The sequence below is a fragment of the Haliotis rufescens genome, unplaced genomic scaffold (genome assembly GCF_023055435.1).
Source record: "Haliotis rufescens isolate VD_foot unplaced genomic scaffold, xgHalRufe1.0.p SCAF_7, whole genome shotgun sequence".
Lineage (NCBI taxonomy): Eukaryota > Metazoa > Mollusca > Gastropoda > Lepetellida > Haliotidae > Haliotis > Haliotis rufescens.
Window position 1 is genome coordinate 50,242,811 of NW_025964361.1, and position 26,802 is coordinate 50,269,612.

The following is a 26,802-nucleotide window of genomic DNA, read 5'->3' on the forward strand; positions in this document are numbered from 1 at the left end:
TTCTAGGTTTGTCAGCACCATACCCGTGCTCGTGGCTTTCACCGAAGTGGTAAACGTCTGAGACCTGCATCACTTCGGGCTTTCCTCCCACATTAAGCTGACACGCCGTGATATAACTGGAATAATGTTAAAAGCAGCGTTAAACCCAACTCATTCACTCTGGTGTACCCCGCCGTGATATTCCTGGAATATTGCTAAATGCGGCGTAAAACCATACTCTCTCACTCCAATCCTTATGTCAGTCGGTTATCATTACATAGTCGAGGCCTATATACAGGGTCCTCATATATCCTCGGGGGGTCATTAGAGGGGCCCAACCCCGGGTAAATGAGTGAGTCAGTTGGGGTTAACGCCGCTCTAAACAGAATTTCAGTTACATAACGGCGTGTCAGCTTAATATGGGAGGAAGGCCCAAACAAGGAAACGGAACGCAGGCTCTGGGGGCAAGGGAGTTAATCGACTGTTAAAGTCCAGTTTCCACTGCACTTTTATGGTCAGTTAACTCCCTTGCAAAAATTAACACCAACAACCACGTGTATGGCACCGACAAACTAAAGGTCATAATCGAATCATAAACAATAGGTTATAAATAATAAACTTGAACACCTTAGCTAAAAGGAAGAGAATAGTGTTTGCTCAAGCGATAGAGTTCCCGGTATTCTAATTGAACGTAATAGTGTTTGGATATTTTTCTTCCTTGTCAATATTGCACATTTAGGGAGCTAATTAAATCAAGTTGTAAAATTAGTTGTCCTTTTTAGGAATCAGAGACAGGTGGGAGCAAAAACAAAATACTTCTAGTAAAAAAAACCCCATATATTATCTTATAAACATCATGAAATATATTATTATAACAAAATATCACTACATGACTCCAGAAGTACAAATGACAAATTTACACTTAGAGTGATCACTTTTCCTTATTACGTTAAATGAGTTTTCCTTCCTCAAACTACGTTGGTATTTCGTGACTGACATGAAGAAAGTCGGAAATTGATTTAAAGCACACATATTTTTGTGTAATGCTTGATAAATTTCAATGTTAACATTTGTTTACTTTACTACTTCCAATGGGAGTTTGTTTGACAGTTTTATTATCGTTTCAAGGTACATATAACTCGGGCGAAATGTTGATCGCCAACGAGAGGCTATCCTCTAAGGTATATCAATCGATTGTCACCTGTTGTCAAAAGCGGCGTTATTGATTTCGTCTCCAGTTGGACAACCTCAGTCGTTTGGAAATCTCACGGAATATCCCGAGCAATTCCGAAAAGCCTACACTAGGGTCCCTGTGAGCTTTAGATAAGCATACCACAGGCCGAGACATGAGCGTGTTCCGTTCGGCTATCAGTCGAGTCCGGAAATAACGGTCGCGTTCAAGAGGTCGACGGGTCCTCCTTTCCCGCTTTTCAATAGGCTTTTCCCGGATATAAAATCTAGCAGGCGAACCCACAGCTCATTCGACTGAAGGCAGCTGACGAAACAGTGACGGTAAGTAATGCTCCCTTCTTCTATATTTCCCACAACATTCTTGCTCAGGAATGCGTCCCAGCCTCACCACGTTTACGGATAAGCTATGATCCGTGGATCTCTCGTGCGTCTTACAGCGCCACAGGAGACCGCGTTTTATCCGAATTGTCAAACCCTCGCTGTAACGCATTCTGTTCAAATCGTGCTTGAATCTCCATTTTATGTACGTATGGCTTGTTTTTAGGATTTGTAAGTTTTTCACTGCACTTTTAGTTTTGGATATCGATGCATGTGTCGTTTCGCAGGGCGATTCACCTTTGTTGTTATCCCCAATCTCACCGCGTGCACACACAACTCTCACGGGTTGAAGTGAGGGCAGGAAACACAGGGTCACGTGACCTCATCAATTTCCAGGGCCGTGCAGATTAGAATTTCCGCTGGTCATGACAATTTTGTGTGCTATAGGAAAGGGTGGGTTTGCACAAGGCACTTACACACACATGTAGCGAAATGTCGCTGGAAAATTAATGTGGTATAAAACTGCGGTCTTTAACATGGATGTATAAAATATTTACACACGGATATGAAAATACCTGTTGATCAATGTGTTGCAATAAACTCGACACGGCCGGGTTGTTTACAATTGTGTATCTGTTGTTGACAGGCCAAGCGTGCAGCTGGGCCGTATTGCAAAGTTTCAGACAAATTATTTTACAATTCCTTGAAATCTGTATAGCCTCAATATATATATATACATAAATTCCTCAGGTGGGGTGTTTTGTGCAATACGTGTTTGTTTAGGCAACCCTGATGTATGGGCGATACTATTTAAACTTCTTACTCAATTATATTTTTTGATAATGGTATTTCCGAAATATTAAAACATGGTAGTGTAGGGGAAATGGAGTGGGGTTTTAGATGTGGAATTTGGGATGCAATTTGGCAGTGACTTGAGGTTTCTCTCCGCACTTTATTCTCCTGTACAGCTGATGCGACTGTGGTACGCGAAACGTGCAACAGGCGTATATCGCCTGGTAGATTGATGCTGACCAAGCTGGTACTTCTGATATATTGACCACATCGCCAGCAGTCGTATGTCACTCATATTCCACGTGAAGAGGAAATGTATTAGCATTGAAATATGACTGTACCGCCACACTTCCTTCCCCAGTACGTCGGGCATATTGGCGGTTCAGCCTCGACAGGAACTATATATAGTGTCGCAGTATTGTCGGCCTCTGGACTAAGTTAATGTGCAAATACACGAGTGAGTGAGTGATTTAGTTTGACGTTGCATTGAAATGTTGAAGTTGTGTTTCGAGACAGTTTGATATGACAAAGAATTGCTCCTATGGACCGTATATGCATCAATGTTATATCACATTAAATCATAAAATAGCCCGATCAATATTGACAGAGTAAACTCACTATACATGCAAAAATATATTCCAATTTCTAACGATTATAGTATCTACACATTTACTTAATCACTTATGTTTGTTTGTTTGTTGTGTAACGCCGTACTCAAGTTTATGACAGCGGCCTGTAAATAATCGAGTCTGGACCAGACAATCCAGTGATTAATGTTGTAAGCAACAATCCACGCCGTCGGGGTTCCATGGGGAAATATTCTAACCAGGAATCCCCACGAGAGCAATCACTCATCTTACATCTGGTCCAGACCCGATTATTTACAGACCTCCGTCATATAGCTGGAATATTGCTCAGTGCGGCGTTACAAACCAAACAAACATATATCGCCTTGTGTGGATTCTGGGTTAGAATTGAGGCCCAACGACGCTGGTCGTAAGATTTGGTTGATTGGTTTGTTGTTTAACGCCGCACTCAGCAATATTTCAGCTATATGACGGAGGTCTGTAAATAATGGAGTCTGGACCAGACAATCCAGTGACTGATATCACGAGCATCGATCCACGCAATTAAGATCGATGACATGCATCAACCAAGTCAGCGAGCCTGACCACCCGATGCCTTTAGTCGCCTCTTACGACAAGCATAGTCGCCTTTTACGGCAAGCATGGTTACGAAGTAAGTGTATCAATGTTGAGTATCATTTCACGGTATCATTAACGTATTTCATTAATAACAATGTCAGCACAAGATTATATTATCATGTTTTTCTCGTGATATAAAGGTATGTTCTTGCATTTTTAAAACTTTTAATCTGTTATATCAACCTTCGTGGATTTATCCTCACAACAAAGGAATCAATCTGTTGGCACGGAATCTGACGAAATCCTGGTGCCTAAGAGGTTGAACATCTATACTTGGAAACTAAATCTGCTGTTATCAGCGAGGGTATTTTCGCTCTAAGGCTTGACTTTCTAAACTCAGACAGTCGCATGTAGAGAAGGGAATGCATGTCGATTTACGCCGCAGTTACCAATATTCTGGCTGTATCACAGTTAGGGTACGGGGCGGTCGGGTAGCCTAATGGTTAAAGCGTTAGCTCGTCACGCCGAAGACCCGGGTTCGATTCCCGACATGGGTACAATGTGTGAAGCCCATTTCTGGTGTCCCCCGCCGTGATATTGCTGGAATATTGCTAAAAGCGGCGTAAAACCAAACTCACTCACTCACTCACTCACTCACTCACACAGTTAGGGTACGATTTGGGGGTTTTCAGTGTGTGCTCACTCATTGCTGTTGGATGTGGGAGTCTGTGGATGTGCTAGTGGATGTTGTTTTAAGACGCAATATTATCACGTCAGAGTATACATAATCAGTCTGGACTACAAAACCCAGTGGTTGATAGCATGAGTATATGTATTTCTTATCGGGCTGTACCGACACAAATTCGCCCAGATCATGAGGTTGGTTTGTTTGTTGTTTAACGCCGTTATCAGCAATATTCCAGCTATGTGACGGCGGCCTGTAAATAATCGAGTCTGGACCAGACAATCCAGTGATTGATATCATGAGCATCGATCCTCGCAACTAGGATACAATGACATACATCAAGCAAGTCAGCGAGCCTGACCACCCGATCCCTTAAGTCGCCTTCGAAGTATACTACTCACATCATCAAATGCTATGTTGACCATTATTTTGTCATATAATTTTGTGTAAAGTCTCAAGTGTAATAGTGATACCACAAGGAGCTGTATCACAGGGGTTGGTAAGCAGTTCACAAACACTCATTTTAAGCATCAGGCATAAATTGCAGGTGGTTCCGTGGCATTTGACTGGCCAGTTAAGCAATGTTTCTGCGTTTGTGACAGGTGCCGCCGGCAGGACAGGATACAATGATCTTTTCGCGAACACCTGGTATCATCACTATTTGATATTGATTCATAAACACATGCTCCTGATATTCGAAATCGTACAATCGGCTCTGCTTTTAGCAGTTACTTCTTGTGGCTATGGAAACGGTTTTGTCGCTTTTATTTATTTTTCCATTAACCGAAAAAAGCCACGCCCACTAACAGACTACTGTTTCTTGATTGGCTGATAATAGTCTGGGCGGGGCCTGTGTTGCGTTGGTAGGCTGAATGATGTCACCGATATCATACTGTTGTCTTCAGTTGTTTGTGTCTTAGTGTGGGAGGAAAGCCCGAAGTGATGCGAGTCTCAGACGTTTACCACATCGATGAAACCCACGAACACGGGTATGGTGCTGACAAATCTAGAAACATAATCGGGGCGAACCGGGATACGAACCCACAATCATAGGTTTCTGGCGTGCCCAAGGGACGCAACTCTGCACAGCGAATCGCGGCGCCTTAGACGACTCAGCCACCTGTGCCCCCCATATATTTTAAGGACTTACTTCAATACGTTTTGTGTTTATGGTGGTATAAACGAGGTAAAAACGTCGTGCACAATGGCGGATTTACACCGCATGCACTAAAAACGCGTAAACGCAAAAGTATTTCAAAAGTATTGAAGTCACTTCTTAAATTCAAGGGGCGGTCGGGTAGCCTAGTGGTTAAAGCGTTCGCTCGTCACGCCGAATACCCGGGTTCGATTCCCGACATGGGTACAATGTGTGAAGCCCATTTGTGGTGTCCCCCGCCGTGATATTGCTGGAATATTGCTAAAAGCGGCGTAAAACCATACTCACTCACTCACTCACTCTTGATTTCAATATTCTAAAACGTGGAAGCACTGGGGCTAATAATGTTCCCAATGGGAAGCTGGATACTTTAGACACTCAGAATTTAGTCTGATTTGTTACCATTATTAGCCAATAATGTTGACATCGCACTCATTGTGTTCAGAGAAACGGAAAGGGCGTATAGAAACATTACTTCCGGAATCCCTAAAATCACACCCGTATCTGGAAATACCACAATTACATAGTAATATAAATACCTATGAAAATGAAATCAGGTTTTCCTACGGACTCCATGATTAGGCCTCATAATGTTTTGTTTTCTGGTTTACAGGGTTTTGTGATCCAATTAGCTTGAGTAGATCAATATTTTTGTTAATTGACATGGTAGGAAGTGGATTTGGTTGGTCGGTTTAGTGGGAATAGAATGCTTATGCTGTTTTATGCGCGGGCTGTTTACTATTTTCACACAATGTACATGCATTTACTTCTTGGGAGGCTTCTCATTGTGAGGTGTCTGCGTGCCCCCCAATATATATAATATACATTTATTTTATTGGTATTTATTTATTTTTAATACGGTGCTTTGTGAGATTTTGTTGTTGTTGTAGATTTTAAGTTTTCTTATCCATCAAAGATGTGGTCGGGCAAATAAAGATATTGTATTTTTATGATATTGTTTATTACTTTTGGCTCTGGTCGGTCGGATCTGTTATCCGCAAAGAGTGGAATCTTACTTAATTTGCACTGTGAAATGTGTTGATTTATTACGTTTCTTAATCTTGTGAAAGACATGTTTCCTCACGCTTTTCAGCTTAAGTGCTCCTTTAAAAAGGATATATATTTTTATCATAAACCGAAAATGACAGTACTGAGTCTTGTTGCTTGACTCCTATAATAGAAAGTCCTGATCCTATAGAAAGTGAGAGCATTATATCGGGGCTATTGTCGTATAGAACAACAACAGCAACAGAAATTCATTTCCTGGCGACGGAGTATTTGTTACTGTGCTTTGTTGTTTTAAGTTGTATATTTTGTATTTGAATGTCTTCCTTCCCGTCGGGAGGATTTGTGAAGTTTTATTCCACATTTTTGTGGTTATTACAGATTTTGATAAAAAGCCTATACATGTGCTTTGATATTTGTAGTAAAACTAAAGTATTCATAAATCAAAAGGCATTACTGTTCTAAAATTATTATGGCGCCGTAATCTAAGGGAGATAACTATGCTACACACAGTTAAGGGGAGATAAATGCACTACATACTCTATCTCTAAGGGAGATATACTGTGCATCGTAGTTTGAAGGAGATAAGTATACGTCACTGCGAAATCTAAGGGAGATAACTATCCACCACGACGTAATCTAATGGCGACAACTACTTCTCATTGTAGTCTAAAGGACACTTGACCATTTCCTAAAAGGGATTACTATTCAAGTATTACCGTTCACATTTCCTTATGATTATGACAATGACATGATATCCGTGACGATTTATCAAAAACGTACTGGTTGATCTGGTGAACGTGATTACGGGACTAGTGTTAATGTCTTTCGAAACCCGACACGACATCGTTTCGTAATCCGATACACGGACGTCTTGTAGGCCATCAGTTGCAAGCACAAACAGACTCATAGAATGTGTTCGTACAATTTCTACTGGCCCAGTCCATATGATCCACGGTCCTCTTATATTCTGGGGGCGGTCGGGTAGCCTAGTGGTTAAAGCGTTCGCTCGTCACGCCGAAGACCCGGGTTCGATTCCCGACATGGGTACAATGTGTGAAGCCCATTTCTGGTGTCCTCCGCCGTGATATTGCTGGAATATTGCTAAAAGCGGCGTAAAACCATACTCACTCACTCACTCTTATATTCTACCTAACTTTTGATGGGGACACTGGGACGTTGGTCAGGCTCGTTGACCTGGCCGATGCATGTCATCGTAACCCAATTGCGTGGATCGATGTTCATAATGTCAATCACTGGATTGCCTGGTCCAGACTCGATTATTTACAGACCGCTGGCATATATCTGTAACAGTACGGCGTTAAAAACAAACTGATTTATTTCGAGTGAGTGAGTGAGTATGGTTTTACGCCGTTTTTAACAATATTCCAGCAATACCACGGCGTGGGACACCAGAAATGGGCTTCACATATTGTACCCACGCGGGGAATCCAACCCAGGTCTTCGGCGTGACGAGCGAGCGAGCGCGTAAACCGCTGGGCTACCCCACCGCTTGGTATATTTCGAACTCAGATAACAAGATTGTATGGGTACAAAGAGAGCGGTAGTATAGTCAGGTGGTAACAAACCCGGGTTCGATTCCCAACGTAGACACATTGTGTGATTGGTGTACACGACAGCCGCTGTAATATGGCAAGAACACTTCAATAAGCCCGGATAAAAATGCGTCACTTTAGTGATGCAATCAAGGGACACTCGCATTTTGGCATTTCATTCTCGAATGTATTTCGTGATTGACAGTAATAGTTAAAGCGGCCTAAAACTCAGTTTACTAACCCTATATCCCTATCAAACGTTGAGTAGTGAGTAACCAATGGCAAAATCAGTTATATCGGCTTCGAGAGCAAGCTTTGACCACTGGACCATGAACAAGAATAATGCCTTGATCTGATATCGTTCAATAATGGTCGAATAACCAATTCCCTTCCACTGATTTACCCAGCTGAACTAGAAATGAAAGATGTCAACGAGACCGCTTCATCTGTATCATATTTAGATCTATGCATAAAGATTCAGAGTAACAAAAAGCACATTTACAAGACTGTATTGTCAAGAGGGGTAGCTTTAGCCTTCAACGGCCAACTATATCTTTGTGGCGAGCAATGTTCCTACAAGCTCCAGCCTTTGATTTCTACATTGATGTTTTGAAGTGCAATGCTTTTTCTATGAAGACCTGTAAGAGCGTCATACGACTCAAACGTTGTTTGATCAGGATTACAACATTCAGGGCCTTTTTGAAGATTTCATATGGCTGTATGGTAGACATGTGGAGGACATTTCCAAATTTGACGCATCAATGACCAACCTGATGTCCGATGTAATTCCTTATTTTGACTGACACCATATGTTTCTGTGCTTGTTCGGGTGAACAATTGTACTTGACTTGCCTTTTCATGTGTTTGTGACGGGTGCCACCGCCCACTTTTTCACAAACTCCTGCATGGTGTGTCATCGCTATTTAATAGTGATTCACAACCACATACTTATATTATTGTCGGAATCGTACTAAGAAAGGGTTGAGTCAAGTCATCGAAAGGAGTGCTTACTTGGTAACAGGGGCACGGGTGGCCCAGTCGCCTAAGGCGCCGCGATTCGCTGTGCAGAGTTGCGTCCCTTGGGCACGCCAGAAACCTAAGATTCTGGGTTCGAATCGCGGTTTGCCCCGATTATGTTTAACCCGTGAAGACCTGGGGAAGAATAAATCTTCAGAAAGCCATTCTTGCCGTTAAATGCGACTATGCTTGTCGTAAGAGGCGACTAACGGGATCGGGTGGTCAGGCTCGCCGACTTGGTTGAAGCATGTTATCGTATCCCAATTGCGTGGATCGATCAAGGCTAGTCCAGGCTCGATTATCTTCAGACCACCGTCACATAGCTTGAATATTGCTGAGTGCGGCGTAAAACAACAAACCAACCAACCAACTAGTTAACAAAGTCGGCACTTTGACATGACTTACATGAGACTGAATAAGTATGGTTTTACGCCGCTGTTTACAATATTCAAACCATCTCGCCTCGGGCGTCCAAGAATGGTCTCAACACACAGCATAGATACTCATTCTGGAAATCGATCCCTGTTCAAGGGCACATAGAGCATGTGAACGCCTTAACCACTAGTCTAACATACGGGGTGGGCTCCAGCGATAGGTTTTAAGTTCTCTTTGTAGCGTTTTGTTTGTTTGGGCTACGTAAAAATGTTGACTTGTAAGGCCAGATTTGTATTTTTTAAACTTGGATTACGAATCCGCCGACTACCAGAAATTGAAATGTGAAAAAATAAAAATGAATGAAAAGCAGTATTTTTGACCATGCATAATATTTGATTTAAACAGCTGGGAAACTGCATGGCCCGTTTCAATATACAGTAAACTACGGTTATAACGAACACGCTTATAACGAACTGACGGATAAATCGAACTTACTTTTTGGTCCCGACTATTTGCTGTAGTTATGCTGTACATATGCTTATAACGAACTACGGTTATAACGAACTAAAATTAGTAGTCCCTTTGAGTTCGTTATAACCGTAGTTTACTGTACACACGTTTCACTGCACGACATGAAAATGAATGTGGGTGGTGTTGGTAAGAACGAATGCTTTTGTTGGTAGCCTGAAGGGGAAGTTATAAACGAGGAAGCCATAGATATCCTGATCTAATTCGTGGTGAATCGTATACCTACAGTAACGTGTTCTACTTCAATATATATGCGGACGTATATTGCTTAATCATCACGGTGATGGGTTAGCATATTACGTTATTGCTGACTATTACTCACGGGGCTGCTTCATACTTGGATGACAGTTTTAGTATTGTCACGTTTTGAGGGGCGTGCAAACAGGAATTCATGAGAGTATACTGGGATTTCCGAAACTCTCGCCTACACTGCTGGGACTATACTGAACAAAATAAGTTAGCGATCATGATATTTTGGGGATATTTTGTTATAATGAAAACTGAGCCCCCAGTTTTATAACAGTATTCTGGGGCGGTCGGGTAGCCTAGTGGTTAAAGCGTTCGCTCGTCACGCAGAAGACCCGGGTTCGAATCCCGACATGGGTACAATGTGTGAAGCCCATTTCTGATGTCCCCCGCTGTGATATTGCTGGAATATTGCTAAAAGCGGCGTAAAACCAAACTCACTCACTATAACAGTATTCATGATCCCTCACTTTTTTGTTTAGTATATGTAAGGGATTACATGGACTATCCCGTCTTGAGAATCAACCACGTTCGAGCGAACACTGTTACCACTAGGCTACCCTGGCACCAGACATAGGTGGATCTTTGTTTGTTTGTTTGTTTGTTTGATGTTTAACTCCTCACTCTACAATACTATATATATATGGCGCCGGTCTGTAAATAATCGAGTCTGGACCAGACAACCCAGTGATTGACGTCATGAGAATTGATCAACACAGATAGGATACAATGACATGCATCAACCAAGTGAAGACCACCCGATCCCGTCAGGCATCGTCTTCGACAAGCATAGGTGGCTGAAGACCAATTCTTACCCGGATCTTCACGGGTACTTTGGCGGAACTGGAGGTGCGGGCTAGGGGGTTGAGTTGGGGGGCAGCGCTATCCCCCACCCCCTATCAGACACTGTGCATATCAACCAGTCATTCCCCTCATTCTTTACCTTCCGTTCATTTCGAGGTATATACTCATCGACAAAAGAAACGCGAATATCATACATGTGAGGTTAATATGTGAAGAATTACTCATAATCAAGAGATATTTGATTGTAAGACGCACAAACTAACACACTGGTATGTTGTGTGAATCGACGCACACGAACGCATCACATGTGACGTCATAAATTCCTGATTTGAGATGCACCATTTGTCTCGGGCAGGATTAGCGTGTAAAGTTGGAAATCACTTACAGTATATCGTAATAAGAATAAAGACACGCTGTGGTAACGTTTGACTGATTGTTAGTTTTGTCATTATGTGGTACACATTGGAAATATATCTTCTTAACGAACATACCTCTCTATATGTTTCTGTGGTTCGCGTTTCTTTTTTGGGTGAGTATACATTTTTTAATCCTGGTTCCTGGTCAAAACGGGACCGAGAGTGAGAACAATTATTGCAGATTTTAATTATCAATTGCAATACCTCTGGGAATCAAGATTCGTTCAAGATTGTGTAACACCTTACCCACACGGTATCATCGGTGATCATGCTATCAACCATTGGTTTGCCTGGCTAGACTTGATTATTTTCAAGCCGCGACGAAATAGTGTGTGTCTACTCCAACCTTCTCTCACTTAGACAGACCTTTATCCACATTCGTCACCACTCGCCCCTTTCCGTAGAAGACTCGTCCCCCTATCGATGAATGTCATGTGCGAAAATACGACTAACCAATCAGAATGCGCGTATGATTTCAAGTTCTTCGTCAAAAATCCCTCAGAAATAATTTTTTATTTTTGCATATGTCTTGCATCTAAAAATATACCCAAGACACAGTTAATTGTGTTCAATCATACTGTGTAATTCCGCATGTTCCGATGTGCTTTAAATTACTTCTGAAATATATATAATATATGGGGAAATATATGTGGACCATTACGCAACGTGTTGACAATTGTTGCCTGTTTGCGCTAAGACGGAACCCAGTCGCAAAAATGGCCACGAGAGGGGCACGAGTCGCTATACGGCTTGTCCCGGAATAACACGGCTTGTCCCGGAGTTGGTCACGAATGCATTATCCAATGAAGTTAACATCATTAATCTGTATTTAAACATTTTGATTCGCCATCGATCGTTACTGAAATCGTTCAACAACAGATTCGGAGTCTATTTAAATTATTCTGGTTTCAGGAGTGTGATGGGCAGGATGCAAATAAAATCGAATTTGGTACTCAGAATCAACATTAAAATATGAATATTGATTCCGTAAAATGTCCTTTTATATACTTTATTATTTCGATATTTTCCCAGTAAATCAACTTCAAATCGCACCCTTTTATTACCTAGGGACATGTTCTATAAGGTTCCGCCTATGATCGATATTCTGCCATTTTAGAGTGAATTCTGACATGTGTTATTGAGATTTGTGTTAATTAGTATTCGGGATTTAGGGATGAACAAATGAGCCTCAAGTGACCCCAATAGATTGTATTCTGGATACAACAACTATTGGAAACAAATCGGCCTGACCCACAGACAAACGAGGGAGCGGTGTGCTCACACTCTCCGAAACATGACGAGGAAATCGATTTGTTTTCGTCCCTCCTGCCCAAAGTTGACCTGTCTCCCTCTGCGCGGAATGCTGGGATACACAAACACAGACTCCCGCTAAACTGGTTCGTTCGCACAGCCAAATTCGCGCTTTTCAGCCAAAAGGCGGTGGTCAGATATTGTGGTCCAGATCTTTATAGTCAGAGTATGGGAGTTAAGATAGGTGAGGTGAAATTTGGGTTTAATGTGAGTGTGTTTGTGTGGCTGCTTGTACTAGTCCGGACTGATGGCGATTTATAGTGCTAGCTCACTGAGATACCATGCCGCAGTTTAACATGAATACCCCACTCAGACACAGTATACTGACTCCGAGCCGACCAATTCTTGTTTTAGCCCATTAATGCCGAGCGCCAAACAGGGTAACAACAAGTACCATCTTTTAACGTCTTTTGGTATGACGCGGTCGGGGATCGAACCCCGCACCTTCCGCTCTCCGGGCGGACGCTCTACCACTAGACCACGGAGGCGGTCGGGAGTTAAGATAACACAATGATCGTGTTATTGTGAACGAACTAGAATCAGTCATTATCTGTTCCTTATCGAGGAAAAGTGGAGCGGCTGAGTGGCAAGAAAAGACCGAATTGTGCACTTTGAGTTAAAGTTGAGGTTAAATTGGGTTTAACGTCGCGTCCAAAATTATTGCACTTATATAACGTCGCCTGCGTGCGTGCCACTCCTTGTTTTAGCCCATTAATGCCGAGCGCCAGACAGGATAACAGCAAGTACCATCTTTTAACGTCTTTTGGTACGACGCACCCGGGGATCGAACCCCCGACCTTCCGCTCTCCAGGCGGACGCTCTACCACTAGATCACGGAGGCGATCACTTTGATTTAAAAGCATGAAACTTGAAACAATGAAAGTTTTAACCATGGTGATTAATTTTGGGTATAGGGCCAAGCAAAATGGTCGCCATTTTCGGCCAGAAATTCTGCCTGCTTCTTGATCCTATACCCATAAATCTTTGCACAGTGACGAAGAACCTTTGTATCACATGTCATGGTTATAAGTGCACAATTTAGTCAATAAGCCGCTCCACGGGAAGGGCGGAGAGAGGCTGTCAGCATCATATCAGTGATGACCGCCTCCGTGGTCTTGTGGTAGAGCGTCCGCCCAGAGAGCGGAAGGTCCAGGGTTCGATCCCGGGCCGCGTCATACAAAAAGACGTTAAAAGATTGTACTTGTTGTTACCCTGTCTGGCGCTCGGCATTAAGGGGCTAAAACAAGGACTGGTCGGCTCGGAGTCAGTATACTGTGTCTGAGTGGGGTATTCATGTTAAACTGCGGCATGGTATCTCAGTGTGCTAGCACTATAAATCGGCATCAGTCCGGACTAGTACAAGCAGCCACACACACACACGTGCATGCACGTCGCTATATAAGTGCAATAATCTTGGACGCGACGTTAAACCCCATTTCACCTCACCTCATATCAGTGATATTTCCTGGTTCGATTCCCCCAAGGGCACAGTGTGTGAAGCCCCTTTCCTGAGTCCCCCGCCGTGGTATTGCTGTAATATTGCTAAAAGCGGCGTTAAACCATACTCACACTCCTTTCACATCCAGCTGACACCCACGCCCACATGCAGACATTACATCACTTCGGTGTTCATACCATTGACCACTGGTTCTACTCATTTACAAGCTCTTCTGGTAAACCTGAAATGTACCTCCAATTCACAAAAAAACATTCACCCAAATCCTAATATACGATTTAAGCATATAAGAGGTATGTGTCCTGTCTGTTTAGGAAAGTTACTTATTTTCGGATGACGTGCATGTAAAGTGTTGTAATGGGTTAATTCTTTGTAACATTGTTTCGCAATGAACTGAAAGGCGTTAGTTGTATATGTTGAAATATCAAACAACCCCGCTTCCGGCTGTGGCGAGAGACGTCGCCCATATGTGATATGAATTGATAAAATACGGATGGATAAAATATATCCACATTAAGAGATAATTTAATACAACCTTCCCATATTAACACACGGATAATTGGACCCGTGAAGATCCGGGTTAGAATACGTCTTCAACAACCCATGCTTGCCGTAAAAGGCGACTATGCTTGTCGTAAGAGGCGACTATGCTTGTCGTAAGAGGCGACTAACGGGATCGGGTGGTCAGGCTCGCTGACTTGGTAAAGAAAAAATATCTTGCAACATTTTTGTGTATACGATATTTCTTTTGTAACAGTCTGAAGCATAATATCAAATTGTCAGTGCCGTATGGCGTTACATCGTCTGTGGTGTGATAGTGCCAGACTGTCCAAACCCAACTCATCCTCTAACTCAGGTCTTGTCGACCACAGCGTCCTATACAAGACACCCGTGAAGATCCGGGTTAGAATAGGTCTTCAGTAAACCAAGAGGTGACTAAGCTTGTAAGAGGCGACTAGCGGGATCGGGTGTCAGGCTCGCTGATTTGGTTGATTGATGCATGTCATCGTATCCCAATTGCGGAGATCGATGCTCATGATGTCATTAATTCAAAACAATTCTATACAAGTGTGATAGGATGAGTGTTTCTCCGCCGTTCGGTCTGCAATATCATGTACAGTAACGTTATGGACCACTTTTAGCAATATTCCAGCAATATCATGTCGGGGGACACCAGAAATGGGCTTCACACATTGTACCCATGTGGGGAACCGAACCCGGGTTCTCGGGGTGACGAGCATATGCTTTAACCACTCGGCTACCCCAAGCCCCTTGGACCATACAAACCAGTTGTTGACAACCTGTGTAATGACCCACGCCTTCCGATTCCCTCTCACCCTAATTGGTTCCAATACACTCAGCACCGACCATACATATAAAACATCTTAATATATTGTTCTGGTCTTTGGATTATTATTTACGAAACTGTGGTAGGTTAATGTGGTATCTAAAAAATATTGTCACCTGAATAATATATAAAAAAACGAAAGAAAATAATTGGGAATGTCCGGTTAAACAAATTAAAGGGTTAATTCCATTCCCCTTTGTTGAATTTTTTTTATTACTGAAATTGGATAACAGAATCAGCGGAAAAAAGAATGCCCTTCAAAAAGAAATTTCCACATTGGTGACACTTTGGGTCGGCAGATCCGTGAATTACGTTAACGGTAATACAAAAAAAAACGCCATAATCGATTTCTATGAAACGTTTGTTTTATATGATGGTTGGCTTATGCAATTATAGGGGCGGTTGTTTTTGTAGTGGCAAATATGTTACTTTCTAATATAACCAACCCTTTCAGGTAAGTGAAACGAGATCTTCCAGTTTATTTTCACCACTGTCGTCATGTGGGGCAGCGGGGTAACCTAGTGGTCAAAGCGTTCGCTCGTCACGCCGACAGTCATGGTTCGACTCCCCATCTGGGAACAATGTGTGGATATTTGCTGGTGTCCCCCATCGTTGTATTGCTGGAATGTTGCATCACTTAAACTTTCGTCATGTCGAAGACCTGGTTTCGATTCCTGACATCTGTCCACTTTGTGAAGCTTATTGGTTGTGCCCTCCGCATCGATATTTCTGCGGGTTGTTTTTTAATAAAGCGGATTTAAACCTAACTCACTCACTCTTCTTGTCGGAGGAATCAAGTTATCTGAGGAGCAAGTGAGTGAGTGAGTTTGGATTTACGCCACTTTTAGCAATATTCCCGCAGTATCACGGCGGGGGACACCAGGAATGGTCTAAGGAGCAAGATTCCAGAATACCCACGGTATTATATCTCCATCATGTCATGGTAAATATAAGGCTAAAACATCGAGCATCGGTGCGTCAGACATCTAATTGCCAATACATTTAAGATATTTTTCAAATTGACAGCGCCATATGAAGCGTACTCTCATGTCAGTAACAAAATGCTTGACAACTGAGATTGTATTGAAGGGCCAAGTTCAGTGTGTGCCGAGATGTGCTGGTTGGTATTATTGGTGGGGGAAAATGTTTATAACAATGTTCCTCCCGTGTCACTTTTGTTTTCGATATATTTTTTTTTTTTAAATCCGACCACCCTCCTCACTTTTGTAAAAAAATGTTCGAGTAACATTTATTTTTTATGCAGACTAATAGAGTGCAGAAAAAATATTCTGGATAATTAAGGATGAGGTATGCGCGCGTGCTGTATGTGCGTGAGTACTGTGTGAGTGCGCGTACTCTGTGTGTGTGTGTGTGTGTGTGTGTGCGCGCGCGCGCGCGTGCTTGCTTTCTTCTGCGCAGTTGCTACATTTTTGTTAAATAGCTGTTATGTTTTGCTAAGAAGTTGCTACATTTTGCACATACAGCACGCACGCACACCCACATCCAATGAGGACGCTCGCGTACACCATACAGCCTGCACACACGAACGCACACACCCCATCACACACAGCACTCACGAACATACAGCACGCGCACACACAGAGAACAGGGGAGACAACCAGCACGCCAAGCACTGGAAGGGGATTAAGAATAAATTGATACCTCGACATAGGATGGCATCTTGATAAATATTGACGTCATACATGACGATCTAGTGATAACATGATTGATAAAACTTAAGACCGTGAAAGTATTTTCATGGCCAGGGCGTGGTCCGCGGCGGGGTGATGTCGTACCCCAAGTGTCCATATACTCCATCAACCGACCCGTGAAGATCCGGGTAGATGTTCTGCAACCCATACTTGCCGTAAAAGGCGACTATGCTTGTCGTAAGAGGCGACCAACGGGATCGGGTGTTTAGGCTCGCTGACTTGGTTGATGCATGTCATCGATCCCAATTGCGTGGATCGATGCTCATGATATCAATCATTGGATTGTCTGGTCCAGACTCGATTATTTTTCAGACCTCCGTCATATAGCTGGAATATTGCTGAGTGCGGCGTTAAACAACAAACCAACCACCTCCATCAACCCGCTGATTACCTTGACCGACTCTCAACCCACCCACGAATCCACTGCTATCTACTTCCAATGACCACAGTACATGTACATATTCCCGAACGATACGTATATCATCTGTCAGATTCTGTATATCACGTCTGGAGGCGGGATAGAGATCCTGGTTGAGTGGTCTGCCTGGCCACTATGCGCCCGGTAATCACTGGGGCCAGGAAAACTTGCCTCACAGGAAAATGTAACCGAACTGTATGATTCGAATATCCTTCCGCGTGTGACACAGCCCAGCTATCATATACCACACCGACTGTTGCCCCAGTTTCGCAAATTTAAATATAGTGCCATGGTATTGTATTACATTTCTATCATAATAAAATGCAATCGTAGTGGAAGTTTATCATACGTTAATTTTCCGCGTTAGCGTCAGCTCGGGCCACTGAAAACTATTGAACTGACAAGGCTATAATCGATGTCGTTGTTCAAAATCTGAAATGAACACCACATAGAGGTGCCACAGACTGCCATTTAGTCCCAGAATTTTAAAAAATATATATACCTACAAAATACAAAATAAAATCCAAATGGAGCCAAGAACAATGCTTAATTAATCAGGAAATCTAGACTTGCCCAATAACTCTAGACTTGAGTTGGGCTCCTTTATTTATTTATTCTCTTGGGTCTGGGCGACAGACTAGGGTGAGCTTGTGTATGTGGATACCCATTGTATCAGCATTTGTGCACTACAGTAAACTACGGTTATAACGAACACGCTTATAACGAACTGACGGATATAACGAACTTACTTTTTTGTCCCGACTATTTGCTGTATATATGCATATAACGAACCACGGCTACAACGAACTAAAATAAGTGGTCCCTTTGAGTTCGTTATAACCGTAGTGTACTGTATTATCAAAGAGATTAGGGACATTTCGGGTAGTGGAGGGCGGTGATTAATTAGCCAGAGATAAGTCAAGTAAGTGAGTGAGCTGACCAGTGATTAAGTCGAATAGTGGATGAGGTGAATGAATGGTGATTTGACCAGTGATTTTGTTGACAATTATAATGAGTATATATAGTGCGTCAGATTCCATACAGAGTGCATTGGCACTAAACCGCTACAACCCATGAAGAATTGGTCTTCAGAAACCCATGTCGTAACTAGGTTGATGCGTGTCATCGTATCCCAATTGCGTAGATCGATGCCCATGATCTCAATCAAGGGATTGTCTGGTCCAGATTCGATTATTTACAGACTGCCGTCATATAGCTCGATTATTGCTGAGTTGATTAATACGTTGGCCTGTAAGTCGACATTGCTAGCTGTAACATGAGTGTGTGGGTTACCGGTGAGTTGGCTAGAGAGTGAATGAGTACGTTAACTGGTTGGTGAGTTGAATAGCTGAGTGTGTGACTTGACTAGTGAGTAAGTGAGTTGACTAGTTTGTAACTTGACTGGTGAGTGAATTGACAAGTGTGTGACTTGACTAGTGAGTGTGTGACTTGGCAAGTGAGTGTGTGACTTGGCAAGTGAGTGTGTGACTTGACTAGTGAATGTGACTTGACTAGTGAGTGTGTGATTTGGCTAGTGAGTGTGACTCGACTAGTGTGCCAGTAACTTGACAAGTGAGTGTGTGACTTGACTAGTAAGAGTGTAACTTGACTAGTAAGAGTGTGACTTGACTAGTGAGTGTGACTTGACTAGTGTGCCAGTGACTTGACTAGTGAGTGTGTGACTTGACTAGTGAGTGTGTAACTTGACTAGTGAGTGTGTAACTTGACAAGTGTGCGTGTAACTTGACTAGTGAGTGTGTGACTTGACAAGTGTGCGTGTAACTTGACTAGTGAGAGTGTAACTTGACTAGTAAGAGTGTAACTTGACTAGTAAGAGTGTGACTTGACTAGTGAGTGTGACTTGACTAGTGTGCCAGTAACTTGACTAGTGAGTGTGTGACTTGACTAGTGAGTGTGTAACTTGACTAGTGAGTGTGTAACTTGACTAGTGTGCGTGTAACTTGACTAGTGAGTGTGTGACTTGACTAGTGAGTGTGTAACTTGACTAGTGAGTGTGTAACTTGACTAATGAGTGTGTAACCTGACTAATGAGTGTGTGACTTGACTAGTGAGTGAGAGAGTTGCCCAGTGAGTAGGTTGCCTGAAGAGTTGCCCAGTGAGTAGGTTGCCTGAAGAGTAGTAGACAAGTCAATAAGTGATTTCCAGTGACAGCCATAAGGCGAGTAGGTGGGGTGTTTCAGGATGAGTGTAATATGACGATTGCCGGATTTCGATATAACGTCATCGTATGGCTTCAGTTGCCTTGTTTGGGGATTTTATGTATAATATTCTTAAAACTTAAATATATATCCTCAAATTGTTTTACAACGTCCGCATTTGTCATGTCACGCAGCGATAGTGTGTGGAATATTTTTTTTATAACGTACGGGAAAGTTCAATGATTCATGTCCTATACATAGTCCGAGTGAGGGGAGTTGTTTCCGCGTACGGCTTCAAACCCGGATGAGCGTAAAGAAAGCGGCAGGGCAAGTGCGCGTCTATTAACTGTTTGTCGGCCTTGTGCTCATAGTCAGTGCTCCTCATCACACGCAGTGACATGCACGGGATGCGATGAAAACGATGCTGCGGGTGGTTTAAAGCATGTCTATGTACGGGGTACAATGATTGACAACCGACATCTTGTACACGAGGTATGTTTATGTCACCTGCATGGGCCCTGGCTTGGTAATGAATAGGACAGTCATTTGCTTAGTATACTGGTCTGTCAACTGGTCAGTCAGCTTGTCAGTCATCTGGTTAGTCATCTAGTCAGTCATCTGGAGCTAGTCAGTTAACGGTAGTATCACAATACTAAGTTTAGATCCGTTGTGTCGGTTTGTCTACTTGACCAAAACACGAATTGATTTCTTGAAAATTTGTCGACAGCTAAATATGAATGTATCAAACTAATTATTTAAGAATTCTACGTGTCCGCTTGGTCTGTTCGTCTTTGTGGTGAGTCATAGGAAATTACCACTTCGGAAAGTCATTAAGCTGTCCAGTCGCAAAGTCACACAGTGTTAAATAACGGACATCCGACATGTTTCTACTGATTCCCGCCCAGCAGCACGAAGACAGGATACGCAGCGTATTACATATTGCACTAGTGCTTGTGCATGCTGTTAGCTGTGATGGCGCCTATGGTTTGTACGTAGTGGCATTCCGGGACAGGTTAGGTCGCACACCACACTAGTCTTCGGAATCATTTGTGCTTATTGTGTGGCATCGTGTCCTACGTTGATCTTTGTTCATACTGTCGACCACTTGTTTCAATGCCAGTCAAAGATTGGATCATATAGGGCCGCTGCGATGTCATGTAAATTTTGGTCACTGTTTCGTAAAAGAACACACGGTCACTCACTCACTCACTCACTCACTCACTCACTCACTCACTCACTCACTCACTCACCTCACCTCACCTCACCTCACCTCACCTCTTCTCACTCACTCACGCACTGTTTATTGTCTTCTAAACACAGGAGAAAAATACGTATTTTCATGTGTTAGAAGCATTTGACACCGTTGAGATTCAGGGTTAGAATATGTCCCCAGTAACGTATTGTAATATGACGGCGCCTTGTTGGTGGAGGAAAGTGTTGCAGGTCTTAAACGTTTTCCACTGTGGTGAAACCGACGAGCAGGGGTATGACGCTGACAAACTTAGAAACATGTCATGGCGAACTGGAATTCGAACCCAGGATCCCAGTTTCTGCCCCGCCTAATGGACACAACTCTGCTCAACAAATTGTGGTGTGACCACCGGGCCAGCTGTGTCCCAGGCGAGGTTATAGCCAGATACTCCCACAGTATTGAGACGTGCTAATGTCAGAGTGTTTCACCTACCTAGCCAGGGAAACGTGGAACGATACTATTTCACGAATTGTGTCCCTTTATATTTCCTGCATGATACCACAGAGGAACTAAATCATACGCTTCGCATGACCCTGCGTTTCGATAACGAACGAGATGTGAATAAATGTTTAGTCAGTGTTACCTATTTAAACAACTTCTTATATATTTTTTACTGATGCAGTGATTCATCACCTAATATTTCTTTATTTCCTGTTTCAGCTTAAATTATGTAGTAACAAGAGCTACCCCCCTTACCTCAGTGCCTTGACGATGTCAGCCCAAGAGAGGGAGCTCCTCGTGAGGCTCTTGAAACAGTCAGTCCTCACGCTGTGCCGCGAGACAATCTCCTTCCATGCCAAGCTGGAAATAGACGGATTAATATGCATCACGGTAGAGGATAATGCACAGCCAATGGTCGTCAAAATTCATGAATATGTACAGAAAAACCTACGTTCCTTCTCTTATAGCGACACCACTCTGGGAATGGAATTCCCGCCGTCGAAGAAAAGCAGACGAGATTTGTTTCATGATGCCCTTGTTGTGAATAGTCCCGCCGACTCGTCCGAGGGTCTGAATATGTCGGATGTGTCTGTGGACGAGTCTGGAGAGACGTCAGCGACCCCAGACGCCGCTGCGGGTGTTCAGTCTGGATCACGACCTTCCTCAGCCCCGTCCCCCGAGGAGAACCATAAATCGAATGAAGGTCAAAATACTCCTCGTCTATCAAACAGCTTTGGTAGAGGGAAAGAAGATGGACGAGAAGAAAGCGAGAAGCACGACGACGACCAAAGAAGCGATAGTGCGGAAACAGACTCTAAAATGAGTTTATCGTCTGCCCCGAACACCAGTCTCATCCCAGCAAATATCCACGCTCACAGTTCGGCTATGTCCCACCCTCAGGGGCTTTTGTGTAAGCGTTGTTTCACCATAGTCCCTGATGCAACATCATTCGACAGCCACAACCTCCGAGAACACTCCCTCTTCACCTGTCGGATCTGCTTCAAAGGATTCACAGCCAGGAATAACCTGAAACGTCACTTCCGGCTGCACACCGGTGTACGGCCGTACAAGTGTACGATGTGTTCGCAGGGATTTACGAGGAAGGACGACCTGAAGGCCCATGTACTCCGCCATTCCTACAACAAGCCATTCCGATGTGGACTCTGCGGAAAAGGCTACACGGATAGGTCCTGTGTGCGGAACCACATGGCCAAGGAGCACCACACCAGGCTGCTCCATGTCTGTCCACAGTGTGGCGAAGGCTTTAACGACACAGTGTTGTTCTCTAGACATAAAAAAGCTCATCCGGAGTTTCAGAACTTTCAATGCGACGGCTGCTCCTTCATTGGGATCAACTCGTTGGACCTTATGAAACATACCCTGACCCATTCTACAAAGTCGTACACGTGCAAGCCGTGCAAGCAACAGTTCCAAGATCCTTTTGACTACAGCTCGCATTTGAAGAAACACAAAACGGATGAGTCCTTCGCCAGTTATTGCTGTTGCTTCTGTAATACTGAGCTCAATACGTACGAACAATTTGTAAGACACGAGTACTCCCATGCTCAAAGTAGAACCCACTCGTGTCATTTCTGTTCCAAACAGTTCCGTTATCCCTCTGATCTGAAAGCCCACGTGGCTACTCACACGGAACCGGTGAACCTTGCTACTGCAGCTTCTCGAGATAAAAGCCCTGAACCAGAGCCTGAAGATAACAGCACGTCGTCTAGTCAATATTGGTGTACGGAGTGTCAAATAGGCTTCCCTTCCGAGGAAAGCCTCCATGGACATATATATGAGGCGCACGAGTCACAGAGACTCAGCAGGGAATCGGAACGACAGCCGGAGTCACCGGCTACACCAGCAATGATTGAACTTCGCAAAGAAAACATTGATTTTCCTAATGATGTTGCTGCTATGAAAATGACACCCGATTCTGTGGAATCAAGATCTGAGGCTGGCGGTTCGGAGAAGCATACTGCTTCTGTCACAGACAACATCCCCATGGTCGATCTGTCGAAAACCAAGCTGCCTCATCTGTCGGCCTTTGACAGAGAACCGTCTTCAGAAGCCAGGACCAGATTGTTCATGGATCCGAGAGACATTGCTAATTCGGCAGAGACTGTGATACTGAATGGGGAACCTGTATCTATAAAAAGAGAGATGCCAAACCATGATGACGAATTAAGAGCTCTCCAAGACGACTTCATGCCCTCGAGCAGCGACTACCCCGGATCGCCTGGGAATGATTCAATCGCAAATTCATCGTTTGACGGAGAACAGCCAACAGGCGCAGGAGTAAAGGAAATTGTTTTAGAACGAATTCACATCCGGTCACCGGGGTTTGAAAGAGTTGTCACCCCTGAAGTGCTCTTCCGTTCCCAGTCGGCGTTCCAATGCCTAGTCTGCAAGGAGAACTTTGTGGACTTCTCCAACTTTGAATTTCACAGCAGCAACCTACACAGACGTTTTGTGTGTGAATATTGCGGGAAAGTGTTCACGGCGAAGCCTAACAGAGAACGCCACGTTCGTTACCACACCGGAGAGAGGCCTTACAAGTGCGACCTTTGCGATCAGACATTTTTCAGGGGAGACGACTTGAAGTATCACCGCACCACTCGGCATTCCGGCGTCAAGCCTTTTCGATGTAACGCTTGCGGGATGTCATTTGCGTGGGCAAAGGACCTTGAGAGACATATGAAGCACTACTGTCATTGACGTGGGATGAATCTTAGTCGGCTCACGGGTGTCGGTCATTAGCTACGATTGAGCACAGGGTATGATTGTGTAATTAAGGTTACGGGGTTAAAACTGGTCGTGTGATTCACAGATGTGTAATTATTTGTGTAAGTTAGGTGAGTGAACATTAGTTTCCTTCTAACCTGAGCTAATTATATTTCACTGTTGCACGGGTTGCAGGTCCTGCAGTTTAACAAGGGTCTTATCTGCTGGTCGTTTTGAAAGATTGTTTCTATCGAGAAACATTTTGTTGTGAAGTATTTCTTGTCCGAAGGTATCGAATGATCCAATGATTTCATATAGTAATGTATACTTTTCTTCTGAAAGTGGGGAAAAATGTTTTTAAAGAATAACGGAATTTTACTTTTATTCTCAGGCCCCCTTGTGGGGGAGGGGGAGGGAGGGAACCTCAGCCGTTATCATGTTATGTGGGTTTTTTTTAACAAAGGGTACTTTTTCCCCTGAAGGACACAGTATCATGCATGGATACAGAACACGTGACTACAATTTGATTGTTCGAACCCTGTGGAACATCATACTGCCGTCTATTGCTGTGGACCCGCTACGGATATGGCCACTGATAAACCGTTGAAGTTCTCGTGGAACCTGTGATGACGTCCAAGCTTTCATGTGCATTTGTGTTGGTGCTACTTGCTCAAACTAGATATGACTGTATTTTGAAGTTTTATATACTGCAAGGTGCGCGGATTATGCCAGTATTCCTTAAATATTGTGTTAACTGTTCATTGATATATTTAAGCTGTGTACTGTCAAAATAAGTTTTGAAAATTGCCAAAGCAAGCGGAGTGTCGACATATGTTGACTGTTTACTCTTAAAAATTCAATGCAGTGCAATTGTAAGGCAGGCTCACAATCAATGGGTGATACTATTAACAAATCAATAGACCCGTGAAAGTCCGGGATAGAATAAGTTTTCGGCAACCCATGCTTGCCGAAAAAGGCGACGATGCATGTCGTAAGCGGCTTACGGCTCGCTGACTTGGTTGATGCATGTCATCGTATCCCATTTGTGTGGATCGATGCTCATGATGTCAATTACTGGATTGTCTGGTCCAGATTGGATTATTTACAGACCGCTGTCATATAGCTGGAATATTGCTGAGTGCGGCGTATAACAACAAACAAATCAATAATGTTAAATTTAAACATGGCATCGCAGCAAATGCTAAATTTGATTTAGAATTTTATATTTAATCAATTTGATTTCTGTTGAACGTTCTTTTCTATTTCAAACGAACAGATTAACGATCCTTAATTTTGTATTTAAACATTGTGTTGCATCAAATGTGGAATTTCATTCAGAATTTGAAATATAGGTTTAAATATAGATTTAAATGTAATTTTTTATAATTTGAAATATATTTTGAATACAGACGTTCTTTTTCGATTTCGAAGGAACAAACAATTGAACTTTATTTATTTTTCAAATGTCTTTTACATGTTTCTCCCATGTGTTAAACTCGGGTATTTCAGATATTGTGAATATAAAGAGGTGTAATGAGTAGAAAGTGGTTGATTGTACTTTATTTTCATAGATTATTATTATTTTTTTAAAATAAGCAACCACAATGATGTTTTCAGATACTTTTCAAAACAGTAATTCCAGGCCATGTAACTTTACCATGACATAAGACGTTGGAATACCTTGTGTTCAGACATTTTCTCTATAAAATATGATAAACGTTGTTTGGTGTATTTATCAACAAATTGATAACATTTGAGTTAGCACACAGGCAAACACGATGCTTGGATGACTAAAACCAGGCTTGCTGAAACTGCCAGTTATCTAAAGCAAAGTCCCCTTGTAAGTCGCCATGATATAGCTCAAGTTCTTTCAAAGCTGCGTTAAAACAAACTCACTCACATTCCTACAACTGAGAAAAGTAGATGCTATACATTATAATACCTTATCCTTTGGGATAGTCATACAATCAAGGAAGTATTGCACCCTTTATCATGTTCAGTGGGGGACACACCGTTGCAATGCAGAGTTGCGTCGCTATGACGTGCTAGAATCTTGTCATCGTGGGTTTGAATCCCAATTCGACCTGATTATTGTTTGTCGGCACCATACCCGTCTAAAACTAGCATCCTTCGGCCTATCATCCCATGCGGCGGTGGGTAGCTTAGTGGTTAAAGCGTTCGCTCGTCACGCCGTAGGTCCGGGGTCGTTTCCCCGCATGGGTACAATGTGAAGCGCAATCGTACTGTTGCTGGAATATTAGTAAAGGCGTAAAACGATACTCATTAACTTTCTACCCACATTAAGGCGATATGCCGAAGTATAACAAACATTGTTCAAAGCGGCGTTAAACTCACCTGAATCCCTACTCACTGTAGCCCTGTGGTTAAAGCGTTCGCTCGTCACACCAAAGGCCTGGGTCCGATTCCCCTCATGGTTACGTCGTGTGGAGCACATTTATGGTGCCCCCCCCCCCCCCCCCCCCCCCCCCCCCCCCCAACTCACACTCACTTGTTTAGCGCCAGCTCGTACACGAACCGACCTATCCAGGTAGTGCATGTTTTCAAATGTCAAATAAGTATTTAAATAACCCCTTTTAAATTTTCACACAGACTTATAGTTTTGTGCTCTTAAGGTATGCAACACACAGTGTTATCCGAGAATCTATTGCCAAGTTTCTTACAATATTTTTATAGAAAAAAAATCGTTTGATACATTTTACAGTTCACTGAAACAAGTGCCTATTGCAGATTGATATTTACATGCGACA

The 26,802-nt window shown here is 43.1% G+C and overlaps 2 protein-coding genes across 4 annotated transcripts in view; both read left to right on the forward strand.

Moving 5' to 3' along the window:
• LOC124117486 (fibrillin-2-like) overlaps window positions 1–26,802 on the forward strand; it is a 108,041-nt gene that overhangs the window by 20,840 nt on the left and 60,399 nt on the right. The window lies entirely within an intron of this gene.
• LOC124117488 (zinc finger protein 629-like) lies at window positions 1,153–26,506 on the forward strand. Of its 2 annotated transcripts, none has more exons than XM_046479405.2 (2): window positions 1,153–1,491; window positions 21,530–26,506. In XM_046479405.2, exon 2 carries the CDS (start codon window positions 21,581–21,583, stop codon window positions 24,026–24,028), a length of 2,448 nt encoding a protein of 815 aa, XP_046335361.2. In that variant the 5' UTR covers window positions 1,153–1,491; window positions 21,530–21,580; the 3' UTR covers window positions 24,029–26,506. The 2 variants fall into 2 exon arrangements, with proteins under 2 accessions (XP_046335361.2, XP_046335360.2); XM_046479404.2 differs by lacking the exon at window positions 1,153–1,491 and adding an exon at window positions 19,923–20,109.

Coding starts and splice junctions, on each gene's coding strand:
- LOC124117488 (XM_046479404.2), top strand. CDS start 20,080: ATGATTGACAACCGACATCTTGTACACGAG. Junction 20,110..21,529: donor ACCGACATCTTGTACACGAG/GTATGTTTATGT, acceptor TTCCTGTTTCAG/CTTAAATTATGTAGTAACAA.